Raw genomic sequence first — 19,510 nt, forward strand, 5'->3', positions numbered from 1 at the left:
TTTCCTCTTGTGAATGTTTCTTGTGTTGGTGCAGCCAACAATTCGGTTTGTGTTGTTCCTGCTCTTCGCTGGTAAAGTGTTACAATAAAAAATAATCTTCTGGGCCGCTGGCCGAATCCTGAGTTTCTCAATAATAGAAACCATACAAGATAGAAATAAGTGAGGGATCAACGGAATAAGAGTGGGTTCACCGCATCCTCAAAGTTCAACACGAGGCAAATAAATGCATGTTTATATATACATACCATCCGTTAGCCACAATCGTGGCCCGCCCACTCTATTCGGATAGGATACATATATTTATTTATTACTTGCGACGTGGCAGACTTTTGGGGTCCTGCAGCCACAAGACACCGCCGCGTGGTGGGAACCAAAAGGGGGTGGGTGCGATGGTTAAAATAAAAATAAAAATTATCCGGCCGCTGTCGGCTCTTTAAAGTCGTGGCCTTCCCAAAACTCATACGGTAGAAAAGTGTCGTAAAGAAGTGTATATTCGTTCTATCAGGGTGTATATACATATATATACATTCATTAAGGCAGCCAGCTCTCCCGCGACCATTCTCTACACAGGCTCCTAAAAGGGCTCAAACACACCCACAAGACTCCCAGCAAGAAAAGGAAAACACGGCGTGACTGACACAACTCAAATTCATGTTTCTAAGACAATGCGTGGATGACTCTGTCGACGCCACACCCGCACCATATGCCATCAACTCCTCCACGGCAATAATCCTGCAGAGTGCGGAGAGGAAGTTTCAAAAGCGCATTATTGGCGGAGCCAAACAACTGTACCGTCAGCAGATGGCAGCGGTTGGCGGGGGAAAGTGAAGGTGGTGGGACTGTTGGGGAGAATCGATGCGCAGTGTCCCCCACAAATACGAGGCGGGTGAAGTGAAACAAACTCGTCTGAACGTCACCGGCCACCAAGATGCATTGCTCCCTGCCGTAAAGATTGATGAGCTCAAGCCTGGAGCAACTACTCGCAATGCGTGAAAGCGTCTTTTTGCACTGACGCTGCGATTCACATTAGACGGGCAACTTCAGAACAGTCGATCCCCAGCAGTAAAATGCAGGTGGCAGTGACGCTGTGGATTCTCGATTCCCCCGGCAACGGAGGGCGGAGAAGAAAACTGGTCTCCCCAGCTGCGCGGCATCCATCCATTCACTCTGTGCGTCCGGAGTGCCCCGCAGCTGCATTGAGAGATGCAGCGGACAGACCTCCCTTATTTTCGCCTCGATCCGTCAACGAAGACTTTCGCGGAGGCGTCGGCACACACCGAAGTCTCCCTCGTGCCCGCCAAACAAAAGACACACCCGTTGAGCATCGTCACGTGCATCGACGGCCACGCAAATAAATATCCACCGCAACGGAAAGTGTTTCCTATTGGGCACAAAAAGAAAACTGGAGGCGGCGGCCTGGACAACACAGACATCAAATCACACGCCAGGCAACGCTGAGATACATGCGAAAGAGCCAACGCAGGACCAGCAGCACAGCCACTCGAGAGCTTCTGCGTGAACTCCACGGTAAATGGATCAGCCTCAACGCATGGGGCACTAATTGCGGTGGGTGACAACGCAAAAGCCAACGGTTCCGCAAGGCCGGGAATTGTGGGGACGGCATTCAAACCCTCCTGGGATTCGTGTGCCGAGACACGCAATTAATCCGCCCCTCGGTGCAAGTCCTCACCCATAATCCTCATCGCTCTCTTTGCCGTCATTCGTATTGCCACACTCAGAGCCGTTGAGGGAGGTGCTGCCATGATAATTGTGACATCACACTGAATGAAACAACACAATGCCTCGAAGGGTGCCGAGTGCAGGCATCCCGTCAGGCAGCGACACCGCGCATTCTTAGCAATGTACGAAGCAAAGGCAACGAAACAGCTTTCATCCGCCATCGTAATCGCGTCCAGCAGGTTCGCCCTCTTGTTCCTCGGCGCCTCGTCCCTCTCCAAGACACCAGCTGCCGCTGCCGTAGAACACGCTCCTGCCGCACTCACCCCCACAGAGAGACAAGGAAGAGTGTGTGGATGTGTGTGCCGAGAACACAGCGACTGTCATCGCCGGAGAAGGCCATCGTGCAGCCGCGTCATCATTTCAGCACGGAACGTCAGCCAACGTCCCTCGTTACCAAGAACATTCCTGCGGAGCATTTTGCAACTACTTATGTGTGTGGGTGTCTGCTAGAGAAGCTGAAAAAAGAAGAAGCACAGGGAGGCACATCAGGACGGCAAGAGGCACAGCTGGATGGCAGCGGTACATGCGGTGCGGCCCAAACCTCAACAATCACGCACGGTGGCAGCACACACCCATCCACAAAAAAAAAAAGAAGAACAAAAAAAAAAAGAAAACAACACGGCGGCAGGGTGTGGCTGTGTGTGTGTGGCGCTGCGGGTGTCTGCCCGCCCTGGCCGCAAAGAAAACAAAACAAGAGGGAAAGAAATGTGTGCTCCGCCCCACAGGCCCTCGTCGCACGCCCACACGTCACGGCTCCCTCAGCGCGCCGTCCGTCGCGGCCCCTCCTCATGCGTGCAGCAGGCGAGGCGCACAGGGCCGTCGTCATGAGCGTGTCGGTGGGTGTGCGAGTGGAGCAGTTGGGCGGGAAACACACGGCACCCCTCACCGGAAGAGTGCAGAAGAAACAATTAAAAGAGGGAAGAGTAGAAAAGAAAAACCGTCCATAGTGATTGCCCCCCAAAAGCAAAAAAAAAAAGAGATGGTGGAGCAAAAGATTAGTAAACAAAAGAAAAAGAAAAAATTAAAGAAAATAAACAATTAAAAAATGAAAAAAAACTCACAACGCCCCGAAGGAAGTAAAAAACAAGGAAAATCAACACAAAAAACAAGTAACAACAAAACAACAGCAAAAAAAAAAAAAAGAAAGTAAGTTTAAAAAGTAAAAACACACAAAACAAAAAAAAGATGCACAAAATGGCTCCAGCGTGCATGAACCAGCACCCAACAGTGGGTCCACGCAAACAGTTGTGGTGCATATGAGTGTGTCTGGTATGCGTTCAACGTGACGGATGTCGGGCACAACGCGGAGCACACAGCAGGGCAGAGGAAGCAAATGAAGCAAAACACACAATCATTATTTTCCCCTATTTATTTACATCAGACCACAGTAGACGCGCACAAATCCCCGCGGTTGAGTGCTGGCACGCACAGCCCGCATACACCTCTTCAGCCCAGAGTGGTGTACGCCAGCGCGGATACGGCGAGCAGCAGCGGGGCACACACCCACGCAGAGCTGCTGAGGCTGCCGTCGATTTCGCGAAGACGTGACGGTGCGCGGGTGGTGGTCGTCGTGGTTGGCGCCTTTGTAGTCGTAGTACTTGGTGCCTGTGTTGTAGTTGTGGTTGTCGTCGTTGTCGTTGTGGTCGTGGTTGATGCCATTGTGGTAATCTTTGCCGTCGTCTCAGAAGCATCTTCAGCCTTCTTTTTTTCTTGTTCTGCGGATGGTTTCGTGCTACTTTGTAATCCTGTCATGCCGTTATTACCTTCACTCTGTAGCTTTTCGGTCGTGTCAACTGATTGCCTTAACGTGCCGGTGAAACTTTTTCCATCTTCATCAACAATTCCAGGGCCGCCACCGGACCCCGAACCTGACGACCCCGAATGACCGATAACCGGTGATTTTTCTTGTTCCACAGCGGGTTCCTTACTTGGCTTCCCTGACGGATCGGAGACTTGTAATTCTGTTCCATTTGGTGTCTTTGTATTAGTATTCGTCGTCGTCGTAGAGGAATCCGTCGGAGCCTCTTGCGCACACAGGAACGGGCAGCAGCACAGGGCGAGCACCAACAGGGCGCACAGCAGACGGCACGTCATCATCGTGAGTGTGGTCGTTCAGTGGTGTGGAGCTGATCTGCACAGTGAGGGACATGGAGAGCAACAGGGGAGACGAGAGGTGCGGCAGACACACACACAGAGGGCACACCACATGAGGAGAGGGCAGCAGCCAGGCATGCACCGTACGCCGCACACCACGCACGACACACACTCCAATCCACGGCAGCAGGCACACACACAAACCTGCACTCTGTAATACTTGTGTTGTACAATTGTTGTGGTCAGTGCATGCGGTCACACACAAAAGGAGCGAGAAAAGAGGAGACCACTACGGCTAGACATCAGACTGTAGTCTACCAGAGGGACGAAAAAAACAAGAGGGCCGCGCCACGTCGGCAGTCGGTGCGTCACTTGCCTGCAGACCAGACGTCGTGCGCGATTGTTGTCGCTCATTGTGACACATCCGCCCTCGTAGCCCCAGAGGGTGGAACAGCCAACGCCAACCCAAACACAGCTGTCAACACGCCATTGCCACAATCGTGAAGAGCCGGCTGGCACCACAGACGGCAAGAAGGACACACCAAGACACGCCATGCACCAAAGGGACGCATCAAGCCCGCAAACAGTGCGCACCGCTCCAACACCGCAGGGTCCTCCCGCACGCACGCACCATCCTCCTCCTTCCTTATCTTCGGCTCATTGCCGCCACATCCGACACCTGCACCTCACAATACCAGAGGGAAACACAAAACAGCTGAAGCAGCAACAACAAAACTGCCACCTTGTTGCGCTGACGCCACTGCACGAAAGGGTGCGCCGACGACGGGAGTCCATCGCGCAGGAGACGGAAAAGAGCCCAACGAGACACCCAAGAGCCACACGTTGGCAGTCTTGTCGGGGCTGCCCCAATGCAATCACAACAAATAGTGCCGCAACCACGGAGCCATGCACCCTGACCCACAGCGTCTTTTCACAATCAGAACAGCAGGGACAGAAGGAATTAAGACACACTACCCACAGTGCAGCAGAGCACCCGAAACACACACAGCCAATCAAAAACGGATGCAAAAAATTGGGAAGGCAGAAAAATAAAAAGGGCGCATACAGATTAAAAGCCGAAGCACAGAAATTATTTGAGGTCCACATTCTCGCAATGACGCACAAAAAAAGCAAAGTCACAAAAACAAACAAAATTGTAAAAGATAAAGCCGCATGCACCAATTACGGAGGCAGAGGCAGTCGTCCCTGTCCTTCAGAGAAACAGCTACTGGCACGACCCCGCATCCATTGGAGCACATTTCCTTTACTTTTTGCTCATGATTAAAGTACGGTGATTTCCCCTCGTCCCAACCGCAACAAAAAACGCGTGTATACATGTGGTGCTGGGAACTGTCTTTTCTCTCCATGTTACTTCGTTCACACACAGTTTTCACGGAAGTTAGACCCTCTAAGCAACAAAAACACCTTTTCCCAGAATAACAAACAAGGCAATAAAAGGCCTATCATTTTGCCCATCACCCGCAAGCAAAGAAGGACACGGGAATGCAGTGAGTGTATTATAGTGTTATTGCTACGGCTTTGCACATCTTGAGTGCGGGGCCAATGTGCAAAGTAAATACTGTCGCCCTGCCGCAGTTTGATTGCGCCCAGCCGCCGCGGCTGCTCAAAGAGGCACCACCACTACCGCCGCAGCGACCACAACAAGAAGCACAAAGGGAATGAGGCCAGCAGTAGCAGCAGCCACACCGCCATCACTGTCGGCCTGCTGTACCAACGCATCGGGTATCGTCTGAAAATCGTCGCTGTTGACGGACGGAATCGGAGTGGCAGGCGCGGACGCACTGGGAATCACCGCTGGGCAATCCGCCCGCGGGTCGCCCTCCGCTCGTGCAACGTCCTCGCCGGGTGATGGCGCAAAAAAAAAGCGTCGGGGCCAGAGGCTCTGTTGGCTCCCTCGCTTCCACTGCCAGGTCTCCTCCCTCGCCGCTGAGTGTTGTCCCCACTTTCGGTCCGCACCCCCGGATCACCCCTCGGACCGGCATGAAGGCCACCACCAGCGACACTCGCAGCCGAAGCACCGGGAGGCTCCTTCTCAATGGAGGCACCAGACGCCACAGGAGACAACTGTGGACGAGTATCCTCCGGAGAAGGCGACCCTGAAGCAACCGCAGACTCTTCTGCTTCCTCCTATTGCTCGTCACCCTGTCCACTCACCAACGCACTCGGAATGACAAGACTGCTGCCGTTCGCGGCAATGGTGCACACCTCGCCGTACGTGGGGCACTTGATCCTCCCACCTTTCTAAAAATATTTCAACGTCACTGGGATGTCAGTGTCCTCAGGGCAAGGCTGAACCCTACTGCTGCCGAGGTGCCTCACCCTCACTGTGCCCTCCTCACACGACACCTGCGCGCACACTCCCTTGACGCTTTCATGGCCATCACCGTCCTTCGTCTCCAGTAATTCCGCGTCCAGGCACCACGAGCCGCCGCCAGTCAGCGACCCACGGAGATAATCCACATTTTCGTCCGAGCACGTCCTGTACGTTGTCCCAGACGATATTTCGTGAAATTCGGAAGATACGACAGGGCAAACGTCCTTATCCACCAGACTCCCCTTGTCCTCAACGATGCTTGCGGTGCACGTCCCAACGTGACGGCGGTCGGAGGTGCAGCGAAGCGTCTCTGTGTCTTTAGCGTCGCAAAACATGTGAGGATACTTGGCGGCAAGATTATCGGTTGTATTGCACTTCTTCTCCAGGAAGTCGCAGCCACTGCGGCTGCCCCAGCTCATCGGCTCCGCCATGCTCCAATTCACGCGGTAGTATCCCATATCCGCAAAAACCGCCATCGTCAGAGCCGTGTAGTAGCCGGCACCGACTGCGGGAGCCATCAGCTCGTCCCGCGCGTGGCGTCCCTTCCAGTGAAGCATCGCTTTTTCCCGAGGGCCATCTTCGTCCTCCAGCACCATGCCCTCGAGAGACTTACAACCAAATTGCGCTTTCGCCTTCTCCTGAACGTGCTTCCCTGCCACCATCCTGCGGTGCGTCCCACGCACACTTCTCTCTCGCTTCTTCACCAGACTCTTTTCTCTCATGCTCTCCTGGCTAAACCCAAGTGCATGCGCAATTTCGTGTGCGGCAACGCGAACACTCCACGCCGTGTCAGTCATGTACTTCGGGTCAAGGTTCATGGCGCCAATGTAGGAGCGAAGATCCGTCAATGTGTTACACGTGGCCGCCCACACAGCCCTGCTATCCGTGCCCGATCGCCTAGCAGCAGCGTAGATGATAAAATCTGCATTCGGCACACCGTCACTCTTGTGCCTGGTAGGAACCGTAAAGCGGCTGCACGGTCCATTCATAGCCCTCGGTAAAGTTATCGTCCCACCAGTGGGTTTCACAAGTAGTCGCTCAGCGTGCAGTTTGACGGCACCGAAGAGAATCTTTCCAGTGTGCGATTGTTTCTTTTCCTCCGTCAGAAATGCTCTGCTTTGCATGACACCCTGTGCCCCAAGGCATTGTGGCACTCATCCTCTCCCTCTTCGCAGTACTTCCTCTTGTTCGTGCCTCTCTCCAGATCCTCCGTGGACACCGCAATGCGGATCGGCTCCCAGCCACTGTCGTCATCCTGTGTGGCGACGGTGTACGCCTGCATGGCGCCTTGTCCCTTGCGCGGCACCTCACGCACCACCGCAGTCAACAGCGGGCCGTTCCCCCTCATCATCTCGTCAAACCCAAAGCGGTATTGTGTGGCGGGTGCAACGGCAATACACCCACTGGCGCAGCACATCAGCAGCAACACCACCAGTGGGAAAAGCAGCGTGTCGTGGCGTGGCTGGCGCATGACTTGAGTAAATGCATTTCTTGGTTTCTTGTGAGTAGCAGCAGTGCAGCCTGGATGCGGGATGAGAGAAACAAAGGAAAAAGAAGAGTAAGAAAACCAAAATGGCTTTGGACCAGTAATGCGTCAGAATGCGGCCCACGCAGCGGAGTAACAGGAGACCACAGAGGCGGCCATACACACAGCATGCGCACCGACTCCATCAAATACACGAACCGTCAATCCGCCGTCGAGAGAACGTCCATCACCGTCGCACAGAGTCCTCACCAGCCGCAACGCTCCCTCCACGCGGAGTGTTTGGTCTGCTCTCCTCGTGGTGTCGCAATATTTGTGTGACCGGCCAATCAACATCCGCCAACGGCACAGCACCAGTCCCAGGTGCAGGAGCATCGCACAGCGCGCTCTCCCAGCAGATCATACCCTGTTGCATAACCGCACGGCAACCCCAATTGTGATGCGCAGCCCTGAGGCGGAGATGCAAAGAGTCATGCGGACGGACCTCCTTTCACTGCTCTCCTTTCGGGGAACTCGACAACAAGCGTGCCGGCGGTGCGATAATTATGACAGTTCCATCCGCACTGCCACTGGCCAAGGAAGTTACTGTGAACTCACTGCGTAGAGGTCACCGTGTCCGCCGCTGCTCTCTTTCCACCGGCCAACGACCACGCCGGCACTTCCAACAGAGCGGATCGGAACGTCGCCAAAGGCAGCCACAGGCGCCAACAAGCCGAGTCCAATGGTGCCCGCTGCGACATTCCAAAGCGCGCCGAGAGCTCCTCTAGCAGTACAGGGGCAGCACACTTGTGTGCGACGTGGCGTGTGTGTGCTTGTGATTGTGTGTTTGTCAGCGCCTATAATTGCAGAGCAGCTGTGCGCCACAAGAGAGTCCAAATATAGCAACGGCATATAGAAGCAAGCGAATATTACACACATAAATCACTCATATCAACACACACGCACAGCACGCGGAATGCGTGCACTCAACCACAACACAAATAAAACAATAAAAAACAAAGCCGAAGCGTGGGACGACCAGCGCACAAACTCTCTCATTGCTCCCATGAAGCAAAACACACACACACAGGGAGAGAGAGAGAGAGAGGTCGCCCACTCAATGCAATGAAAATAAAAACAAAAACAGTTACGGTGCTCCGCCCATGCAGCCAGGCAGGACGGCAGCGGTGCGTGTGGTGCAAAAGAGAGCACCAACGGGCATGCACGGGTGTGCATGCATATATACAATGGGCACATTATGTGTGTGCCTCGTGGGGTGAGGTGAGGGCGAGAGTCCATGCAAGGGGACACACAGAGAGTGAGAGAGAAGGACAATTGTGTGTGCGGGCGGTGCACGGCTCTCTCTCCCTCACTCTCACGCGGCCACCACCGCAGCAGCAGCCGCAACAACAAGAAGAAGAAGAAAAAGAGGGGAGGTGGTGTGGGAGACCGCGGTGCTGCTGTCGCTGTCACCAGGTGTCGTCGTACCATTTTTTTGAGCGGTGGTGAGTGTTATTGCTGATTGAGGTGCTACCTCATCTGTTTTAGAAGAATTGTTGGTATCACTGCCTTCAAGATCGTTCTGTGATTCACTGGGGTTGGGCCGTTGAGCATCATCCGCATCCGCCGTACTCTGGGCTTCGCCAGTGCCACTTGTATATATGGATGATGTCGTTGTTTCCGCTTGACTGCCGCGAGATGAAGTTTCCATCAATTCCTCTGTGGTTGTGTTTTGACCTTGTTGCTGTACCACATTATCCTCTGAAGGAATTTCCGGTGCATTGGACTCCATTTTAATTGTTAACACTGACGTTTTTTGTTCTTGATCTTTTGCATTCTGTGGGACATTTGGTGCTGGTATGCTTCCATCGCTTGGTGATGGTTCTGTTGCTGGAGGTGCCGGTTCTTTTGATGGAGCTGGTGTTGTCACCGCCGATGGCGGTACTGGCGGTGGTGTTTGGTTGCTGGAATGGTCCACCTTCCCCACATCATTGTGCTGATTCTGTTCTCCAGTTGAAGCCTCACCATTAACTGAAATTGGTGCTGCTGCTTGTGTGACGGAGAGCTCTTTCTCTTCTTCGTTGGGTTTCGATTTATCCGCTGTCTCCACTTTGGGTGGTGTATTCCCTGGAGACGCTGTTGGTCCCGACTCCGCAGCTGCTTCAGGAGATATCGCCTCCTCAGTGGATAAAGAAACTTCTGTGTTCTGTGACTCACCAACCTCATTGGGAATGCGAGATGAATTAGGGTCAACTGAAGGAGGAGACTGCAAAGAACCACCACCAACACCTGGATGATCCTCAGTTGTGTCCCTGTTACCGTCACTTCCGCCAGCAGAATTGCCACTGCCACCAGAAGTTCCACCGCCTCCTCCACTACCTCCAGCTCCACCTGCACCACCAGAAACAGAACCGGCAGCAGCACCAGCACCTGAAGGTGAGTCTGGATTACCTCCAATAATACCAGAAGCATCATCGTTAGTCGAGGCTTCAGCGGCGGTGATGAACGAGACCATACGCGAGGGCAGCGTGATCGCAACCTTACCACATACGCTTGGCACACGCAACCGATTCACACCCAAAACTCCCGACGCCATGAAACCTTCCCCCGCGTTGTTCTCGACGTCTCCCGCATAAACCCATCCGGCACCGCACCACAGCACGCAGAGGGCACACACCAGCAGCACACGGCCAGTCATCATCATCGCCATCACTCCTGTCACTTGCGTGTAGCCTTCAGCACAAACTAACTCCCCGTCAACGCAGAGCAAAAGCAAAAGGGGAGAGACAAGTCACACAGCCACGCCAAAGCAACCGCACAGTGACAAATGGCAGCAGCAACACACCATGAGGCAGTTGGAATCAGTGGGAGGAAAAAAAAGGCAAATGCACAGTCCTTCAGTAATTAATCAGCAAGAAAAGAAGAAAAACAAAACAATTAAAAACACACGTAAAAAAGCAACAAAAAAATTTAATAAAAGGAGCCGCACAGTATGGCGCCAGTGTGCATGCATCCACACGCAAACATGCGTCCACGCAAACATGCGTCCACGCAAACAGCTGTATGCGTGTCGTGCATATGAGTGTGTCTGGGATGCGTTCAACGTGACGGATACAGGGAGCAGCAACATGGAGCACACAGCAGGGCAGCAGAAGCAAACAAAGCAAAACACACAATCATTATTTTCTCTCATTTATTTATTTACATCGGAGCACAGTGGACATGCACACAAATCCCCGTGGTTGAGTGCTGGCACGCACAGCCCTCATACACCTCTTCAGCCCAGAGTGGTGTACACCAGCGCGGATACGGCGAGCAGCAGCGGGGCACACACCCACGCAGAGCTGCTGAGGCTGCCGTCGATTTCGCGAAGACGTGACGGTGCGGTGGTGGTCGTCGTGGTTGGAGCCTCTGTTGTAGTCGTAATACTTGGTGCCTTTGTGGTGGTGGTGGTTGTCGTCGTAGTTGTCGTTGTCGTAGTTGTAGTAGTCGTCTCGGCAGAAGCTTCGACTCCCTGATCTGCTTTGTCTGAAGAAGGATCCGTGGGACTTGGTGGCTCTGTCGCACCGTTCGTACCATTTGACTGTACTGCACTGGAAGCTTCATTTGATTGCTTTTCCGGACCGGTAGAGCCTGGTGTCTCTGGCGCACTATTTGCCGATTTTCCCGCAGTGGCCCCCGTGCCTGGCGACCCTGACTCACCTTCCACCCGTTGTCCTGATTCTGAATTAGAAGAACGACTGTTGACGCTTTCATCAGCGCCAGACGGCCCGTTAGCGGTTGGTGGCTGTGTTGTCGTGTTCGTCGTCGTCCTGGAATCATCAACATTCTCCGGAGACTCTGAGGTGCACACGGACGGGCAGCAGCACAGGGCGAGCACCCACAGGGCGCACAGCAGACGGCACGTCATCATCGTGAGTGTGGTCGTTCAGTGGTTTGGAGCTGATCTGCACAGTGAGGGACATGGACAGCAACAGGGGAGACGAGAGGTGCGGCAGACACACACACAGAGGGCACACCACATGAGGAGAGGGCAGCAGCCAGGCATGCACCGTACGCCGCACACCACGCACGACACACACTCCAATCCACGGCAACAGGCACACACACACACTCAGCCCTGCCGCAACACCAACACACAGATGGAGGAGGGAGAAGCAAACAGGAGCGGCACACAAGACTCCACCGCATGCACATACAGCGAGAGCGGTCCGTCGTGTCTGCACCCCTCACGGAGGGTACGCACACACAAGAGGAGTTGCAGCGCACACAGCAACACAACAGCAAAGTAACAATTAAAAAGGAATGATCCCCGCACACCACGTGAATTGATGGTCCACGGGAAGTGCAGCCAATATTCATCACAAAAATAATTCGGTTGCCTTCAGCCCTCGTTTATATTCAGCGCACACCACTTCATGCAGGCCTGGGAACCACCGCAGCAGCAGCCGCACGTTCAAAAATAAGCGCAAGGAATGGAATAATGCAAGCAACCATTCATTTGTGTTTCTGTTTGGATGTTGGCAGATGTCTGCATGCGTTGTTTTGTTTTTGCAGAGGGCAAACCTTCATGCCTGGGTCGTGTATTGGGATTTCTGCAGGGTGCACAATTATTTTTTTTTCCTCTTGTGAATGTTTCTTGTGTTGGTGCAGCCAATAATTCGGTTTGTGTTGTTCCTGCCTTTCGCTGGTAAAGTGTTGCAATAGATGTTTGTTTTTCCTTTCGTTGCTGTGGCTCCTGATTCCTCACCGTTTATTGCGGTGGAAATGAAAATATGTGAGTGGACTCCCACACACCAGAACGCACCTTCGCTCCTGTTTATTGGTGCATGGAGGGGCATGTGTGTTTGGTGGTGTCTCGTCCATATATTTTGTGGGTGTACATTCCCCTGCAGGCTGAGGGCGGGATGACGCTCCGTCGCGGTGCACTTCCCTCGCATGCCGCCCACTGTGATTCATCATGCATCACCCCCTCACATATTCCGTGGTGCCACACCGCTGATATTATTGCAGCCGCTGTGATTCCGCGTACTTCACGCATTTGATTGTGCCACAATACATCCGCTCGTGTGGCCGCCGCATCCAAACAGCGGTGCCCAACACCGTGAGCGGCAGTCCACATCCCTGCATGCCCCAACGCAGTGGTGTTTGACTGTCAGCCAGGCGTCAGACAACAAGAGAGTCTTGTGCTGGCTGTACAACACACGCAGCTGCAGTGAATGACTCGGGCGGCGACGCATCTATTCGTCGCGAAGCAGTGAAAAGGAGTCGGGCAAAATAATGCCGGCTGCATTCACGACACCATATCCACAGCCAAAGCATGCGACGTGATGTGTGTTTCACTGGTGCTGTGAAATGCCTGCAGACGACGTCACTAGAGGAGGCATGCCACCCACGATCGGCGGACAGACAATAATCGGCATGGGAGGCCACAAGAGGCAGCAACAACGCCAGCAGCAGGAGCAGCTCTCCCTCTCTGTTGCCTTCGAAAAGTAAATATTCCACCAGCCACAGCTGACTGTGCCATCGTGACGCTCCATGCACGTCGTGGCTGCGTCAACACATCCTGTTCCCTGCAGCGCCTCAAAAGATGCCTCACTCCGTCCACTAAGTGCATCAGTGTGGGCCGTGCCTCGGCTGTTCGTGAGGACCACAACGATGTGAGGGTCACCGAGTCGCAGCATGTTTGTTGTGACGTTGTTGCATGGCACCTGCACACACACACACGCAGCGCCTGCATCCCTCCCTTTTGTGTCCGCCCTCTGCCGGAGTGGCCACACACACGGGCAGCAGCAAAATCGCTTCACCCTCGACGATCCAAAATCAACACCGACATCCCTCGCGACGCAAAGTTCTCAGTTGCCAGCACGGGCTTCCTGCCGCTCTGCCATCGACGCTGAAACACGGCACAGTGCACGCACCTATTTTCCTCGTGTGCAGTCAGCCGTTTGCTTCACACATTCTTCGATGGGCTGACGTCCACAAAAGCACGCCACAAAAGGCCACTGTGATCGCACAAGCTCTTGCGATGAGCGTCTGTGCGTGCATGGATCCGCTGCTCACACGTGCTGGCAGGCAGCCTGCAGCCGGTGCCCTCGTGCCAGTTCATCGGCTCCAGCACGGAAAAGAGAAAACGGCCTATTCCCGATGCACTTATTCCCACCAGCAGCACCAACACGCTGGTCGCCAGCCGTCATTCCTCAGCACATCCAGGAATGCTGAAAAGTGACGTGGAGCTGTCAGCCAGCAATGCCACAATCCCGCACACATGTCGGCTCCACCAGAGAAGACACACAAATCACAAACAACACCCTCCACATGTCATCCGAACATCATTCCAACACACCGCGACACGCCAAACAGAAGTATTCGTCACCCCAATGCACCTCCCCACACAATCACATAGTCCATGCACCACGCACGGCAGCAGCTCACATGCCGTCAAACAAATGTTCCTCGGATCAGTGTTATCCACGTGCTGCAGTGGGAAGTAAACAAAAGAGATGAGCTGCCAAACCCCAAAAGAGTGCCACGACTGGCCGCAACTCAACGGAACGCAGCCACTCAAATGAATTCAGTCCTGATGCCCTCAGCCTCCCACCTTCTCCCACAAAAGCTGCAAAAGATTGAAAACAAACGCACCGTCCAATAAACTCTTTGCGCAACACCAAAAGAAGCCGCAGTGCCTTATGCTGTCCTCACAGTCCGTTGATGACGCCTGGATGCATATGGGCACCCATCGGTCCTCACAAACGACGCTGCACACCCGCGACGCATCCTGCACTCTGAGAAAAGCGTCCTTCACTATCACCAGAGACGCCCACGCACCGTCGGTACGCAACAAATCGTCAAGGAACGAAGGATACGTCAGGCTGAGAGCAAGACACCCGCCGACAAATCACATCGCAGGCATCATCAATAACAGCAGCAGCAGCGATGCAGACAGAAAAGTAACATCGATCAACGGGCGCATGGCGTATGTCAAAAAAAAAAAAAAAAAAAACAATTCATTAGCGTGACAAGGGTACAAAAGTCTGACACTCCCTCAACAAGAAAGAAACAATATAAGAAAGTGTCGAATAAAGGGCATTTTAAGAATCCGCAGTCAAGGCAAGCCAAAAATAAATAAAAAACTGGAATGGGTGCACTCAACCACAACACAAGTAAAACAATAAAATGAAAAGCCGAAGCCTGGGACGACCAGCACACACACTCTCATTGCTCCCGTAAAGCAAAACACACACACACAGGGAGAGAGAGAGAGAGGTCGCCCACTCAATGCAATAAAAACAAAACAAAAACAGTTACGGTGCTCCGCCCATGCAGCCAGGCAGGACGGCAGCGGTGCGTGTGCTGCAAAAGAGAGCACCAACGGGCCTGCATGGGTGTGCATTCATATATACAATGGGCACATTATGTGTGTGCCTCGTGGGGTGAGGTGAGGGCAAGAGTCCATGCAAGGGGACACACACACAGAGAGAGTGAGAAGGACGAGTGTGTGTGCGGGCGGTGCATGGCTCTCTCTCCCTCACTCTCACGCGGCAACCACCGCAGCAGCAGCCGCACACGCAACAACAAGAAGCAAAAGAGGGGAGGTGGTGTGGGAGACCGCGGTGCTGCCGTCACTGTTTTGTGTGTTCTTCGTATCAGTTGTGTTTGCGGTTACTGTCGTTGCTTTTGTGTCTTCCCCATTCCCTTCTGAGCCTTTGTCTTGGCGGCTTTGTGGTGTGGCTGCGGTCTCAGGCGGTGGAACATCTTTTTTTTCTTCACTCGTGGTGTCTTCGCCATCGTGTTCGCGGGAATCAACACCTTCTTCTGGAGGTGATGGAGGATTTCCTCCCGCAACTCCCCCAAGCAGTGTGTGCTCTCCGTTAACTGGTGTGTGTGCGTTCTCTACTGCAGGTAAACTTTTTTTGGTTTCCTTCTTTTCATCTACTTCCGGTTGCGTAGGATTGGCATTTGATTCCTGACTGCCGGAAAGAGAGATGCCCTCTGCAGATACAATTGGCTGGTGATTTTCCTGCCCGCTGCCAATTAAATTCTTTTCCCTGGAACCTGGCTCTGGTGCAACTGTTCCTTCTTGATCACTCTGCCCTTCTATACTTTTTTTTTCTCCATCTTCCGTCTCTTCATGTTCATTCTCTTCACTGTCATCTTCTTCATCTTCATCGTCTTCATCTTCATCTTCTTCAACTTCATCCTCTGGAGGTTTGGAGGGTACTTGTTCTTTAACACCTCCAGTTCCATCTCTTATGCCTTGCGTGACTTGTGGAGACTTTTCAAGTTCTTGTGATTCCAGCAGAGATTCAGCACCACCACTTCCAAGACCTGCCCTCTCCTCGTTGGCAAAACCACCGCCGGCACCGCACCACAGCACACAGAGGGCACATAGCAACAGCAGGCGGCCAGTCACCATCATCATCGCCATCACTCCTGTCACTTGCGTGCAGCCTTCAGCACAAACTAACTCCCCGTCAACGCAGAACGGAGGCACTGAAAGAAAGACACTGCCGCTACGCCACGCACAGTAACGCCACAGTCACAAATGGCAGCACACACTATGGGGCAGTTGGAATCAGTAAAAAAGCAAAAAACACACACCGCCATGCAAACCAAAAATATAAAAAAAAATAAAAAATGAGTTAATATTCCGGCAATACTCCCGGAAAGGATGAAGAAAATAGATTAGGTCGTAATTTTATTTCATGTGCCATGCAGCACAATATAGACGACCGTGTGTTTATGTATACATCTTCCTCGCAAAAATAGCAGAAAATAGTATGAGAAAAGAAGAGATCCTGTTGTTCCACCAGCCCACACAACATCCCTCACACTTCATTGCGGCATCCGGCCTGTTCCTCCAGTCCTCGTACGTGCAGTCCGTGGGACGCACAGCAATGAGGCCGGCACAGCGACTGGACAAAAAAGAAAACAAGATGGAAAACACATCACTCATAATGATGTGTAGAGCAGTTAAACAGCCATTGGTAAAACACAGAGATAATTATTATTCCAATAAAATACAAGCAGCAAAAAAAAAGCAAAAAAAATTAAAATGAGCTCATTTACAAAATTCGGTAAGCCCCAGCAATGAATTCGCACCTTGTCGCGGTGTTGGGGCTCTGGTTGCATATAGGAACGTCGCTGCGGTGCGTTGCGGCGAGCACGACGGAGACCAAGACAACTCCACCCCTCGAGAAGGTTCCACGCCATGCCCGGTGTGGGGAGGTGAGGCGGTCTGCCTGCAGACTGTCGGACAAAACTGCACGGCCGTTTCGCTGCGGTCACTCCGTTGATATCACCCGTTGCGGTGACGTCCACAAGAACCCTGGCCCCGAGGAGGATGGCCTCATCACTGTTTGGCAGCTCAACATTGCAGGCCTCTCGTCCGTAAAAAATATTGCGTTTGCTGTGCGACTGGAGCTGCCCCAACCTGACATCGTTCACCTCCAGGAAACAAATACTCGAATTGCCACAGCGGCAAAACTATATGACCATAATGAGTTTCTTCAGGCCTCACTGGGCACGGTGGTGGCGTTGCCATTCTGGTGCGCCACTCTCTGCCGTGCGGGCGCCTGACGCTCCCTGGCACAGACCTCCTGGAGACCATTGCTGTCCGTGTGTTTCCACAGGGCTGTCCCAGCATCTGCGTGGTGAATCTCTACAGCCCTCCCACAGCAACCGTTCAGAGCTCTTCGTTTATTATTGCCATTCGTCGCTCAGGCCCCGCACCTATTATCGCGGGTGAACTGAATTTACATCATGGACTCTGGGACAGACACCTACCTTCAACGACTGGAGGAGAGGATTTGTCCTCTACTCTAATTGACATGGATTTTGGGCTGGCAAATGACCCGGCGCAGGCGACACGGATCACACATCGTAATTTCTCGTCCCCTGAAGTGGCTGCGTATCGCGTGCTACGTGTCACCCACTGGCAATCCACTCCCTACATGGATTAGGACCACTGCTTAATATCTTACTCGGTGGGGATGGATGATGGCATTCCGCGAATAGCCAACACGCTGCCTCGGCGGGAGAAAGCCACCTCTGCCCTGCGCAAAGCGGACTGGCCTGCTTCCACCTCGTTGTGTGAAACACTCCCTGCCACCGCGTCCGCATGGTTGGACGTTCGCAGTGGTATCTTACGAGCAGCTGAGCGCCATATCCCGCACGGCAGCCGTGACAGCCCAAAACAATCTGGACGAACGAAATGGAACAAGCCGAGTCCGCCGCAGAAGCAGCACACAAAGCACACACATCGCCTCACCAGGAGACAGCCTGCTTCAAGCCGAATTCATCCAAAAATGTGGAGGAACAAAATCAAGCCTTACGCCGTGGCTTCACTATGCTTCTGGAAGCCCGTGTGGAAAAACTTGGGGCTTTATCCAGCCCAAGCTGGCGATATCTCCGCGGTGTGGCGGCGCCGCACCCTCATCCCCTGGATTCAGTTGTGCTCCGCACTGATCTTCGGACCGCGTCTGTGCTCCGCCTCGGCAACAGGCAAATCTGCTTTTCCGTCATTTTGTGCGGGTTTCACGTGCCACATTACCCTATACTGCTGCTGCTCGCCGCACTCCATTGCCCCCTGGTGACTGGGAAATGGATCAACCTCTCACGCCGTATGAACCTGACGTTGCCATCCGCGACTCTTCGCTCGGCTCAGCCCCTGGCCACGACAACATGTTGAATGAGTTCCTGCACCGTCTCGGGCCCGTTGCGCGCGGCACACTTAGAACAGTTATCCACAACTCCTTCGCAAATGGCAGTCTGCCTGGCTCCTGGAATACGGTGGACACTATTCGTATTTCCAAACCTGGGAAGGGCCCATACCGCCCAGAGAGTTAGAGACCTATCAAATCACTCTCTGTTTTACTAAAATTAACCGAAAGAATGATTCACCGCCGTCTGTCAGTGTTATAGCCGCACCACCCACGTCAATTTGGATTTACACCTTCGCGTTCAAAATCGGATGTGGTGACAATTGTTATTGGTAAAATTACCCGTGGATTGAGTGAGTTTGGCATTTTGGAGTATGAACGCTCTGGAGGCGGCGCTCCCACACGCCATCCTCGTCACCATCGCTCGCTTCTGACCTTGATTGATTTTTCGACTGCGGTCGACACCACTGACCATGGGAAATTATTCGGCATGCTTGACGGACTTCCACGCCTTGGCCCCCGAACCAAACGCTGGCTGCACAACTACCTGCGGGGCCGCCATTTTAAGGTATGCACTCGCGAACAGCACTCCCGGAAACAACTTGCCTCAGCCGGAGTACTGCAAGGCAGCGTCCTGGGACCCCAACTCTTCCTCCACTGTGTGGATGATGTGCTGCGCCGCCTGCACAACATCTATTCTGCCGCCGCACTCATGCACGCTGACGACCTCACACTAGTTGCCTCAGGTGCGGACATCCATGCCTGTGCTGCGGTAATGCAACCTGCCCTGTCCCTTATAACGACATGGGCTGCCGAGCACAGCCTCAAAACAAACGTTGATAAGAGTGAAGCTGCTCTATTCTACATCTCTTCGCACACACGGTCTGACAAGGACATGGCCGATCTCCTTCCTGGCAATGGGAACCTACGTATTCAGTCCCACTCGGTGCGCTTGCTGGACACCACGGTTGAACAAATTCTTAATTTTGGTACGCACGCTTCCACCGCTGCAAAGCAGACCATGCCACGCCGTTACCAATTGCGACTGGTCGCACAGGCTGGTGCGTCCCATCACACCATGCAATCCTTTTCGATTGGATACGTCCATGGTGTCTCACTGTATTATGGCGATGCAATTCTCCCATGCCTCGCCCACACCTACCTCCATAATACGGAAGTACTGTACCGCGACAGTTGTACAACATCCCTTGGCATTAG

The 19,510-nt window shown here is 53.3% G+C and overlaps 5 protein-coding genes and 1 pseudogene across 5 annotated transcripts, besides 13 other annotated features; all 6 read right to left on the reverse strand.

Annotated features, from left to right (window-relative positions):
• Nucleotides 1–3: part of a sequence feature (heterozygous, Esmeraldo-like haplotype) that runs on past the window's edge.
• Nucleotides 4–19,510: part of a sequence feature (areas not merged during assembly with more than two copies in the genome that could not be assigned to a particular haplotype) that runs on past the window's edge.
• Nucleotides 91–576: a mobile genetic element.
• Nucleotides 394–415: a sequence feature (AT_rich).
• Nucleotides 701–1,663, reverse strand: Tc00.1047053510377.405 (annotated as a pseudogene).
• Nucleotides 2,321–2,354: a microsatellite.
• Nucleotides 2,741–2,926: a sequence feature (A-rich).
• Nucleotides 3,187–3,837, reverse strand: Tc00.1047053510377.410 (mucin TcMUCII, putative; the record flags this gene model as incomplete). The annotated part of the gene is made up of 1 exon (XM_816216.1): nt 3,187–3,837. One exon carries the CDS (start codon nt 3,835–3,837, stop codon nt 3,187–3,189), a length of 651 nt encoding a protein of 216 aa, XP_821309.1.
• Nucleotides 3,299–3,421: a microsatellite.
• Nucleotides 6,097–7,293, reverse strand: Tc00.1047053510377.420 (surface protease GP63, putative; the record flags this gene model as incomplete). The annotated part of the gene is made up of 1 exon (XM_816217.1): nt 6,097–7,293. One exon carries the CDS (start codon nt 7,291–7,293, stop codon nt 6,097–6,099), a length of 1,197 nt encoding a protein of 398 aa, XP_821310.1.
• On the reverse strand, nt 9,007–10,341 carry Tc00.1047053510377.430 (mucin-associated surface protein (MASP), putative; the record flags this gene model as incomplete). Its single annotated transcript, XM_816218.1, has 1 exon — nt 9,007–10,341. One exon carries the CDS (start codon nt 10,339–10,341, stop codon nt 9,007–9,009), a length of 1,335 nt encoding a protein of 444 aa, XP_821311.1.
• Nucleotides 9,949–10,062: a microsatellite.
• Tc00.1047053510377.439 (mucin TcMUCII, putative) lies at nt 10,909–11,544 on the reverse strand (the record flags this gene model as incomplete). The annotated part of the gene is made up of 1 exon (XM_816221.1): nt 10,909–11,544. One exon carries the CDS (start codon nt 11,542–11,544, stop codon nt 10,909–10,911), a length of 636 nt encoding a protein of 211 aa, XP_821314.1.
• Nucleotides 11,018–11,125: a microsatellite.
• Nucleotides 14,615–14,634: a microsatellite.
• Tc00.1047053510377.450 (mucin-associated surface protein (MASP), putative) lies at nt 15,166–16,059 on the reverse strand (the record flags this gene model as incomplete). The annotated part of the gene is made up of 1 exon (XM_816219.1): nt 15,166–16,059. The coding sequence occupies one exon, from the start codon at nt 16,057–16,059 to the stop codon at nt 15,166–15,168; it is 894 nt and encodes a 297-aa protein (XP_821312.1).
• Nucleotides 15,736–15,835: a sequence feature (CT-rich).
• Nucleotides 16,246–16,270: a sequence feature (AT_rich).
• Nucleotides 17,153–19,510: part of a mobile genetic element that runs on past the window's edge.

Source organism: Trypanosoma cruzi, genomic scaffold (assembly GCF_000209065.1).
Source record: "Trypanosoma cruzi strain CL Brener 1047053516725 genomic scaffold, whole genome shotgun sequence".
Lineage (NCBI taxonomy): Eukaryota > Euglenozoa > Kinetoplastea > Trypanosomatida > Trypanosomatidae > Trypanosoma > Trypanosoma cruzi.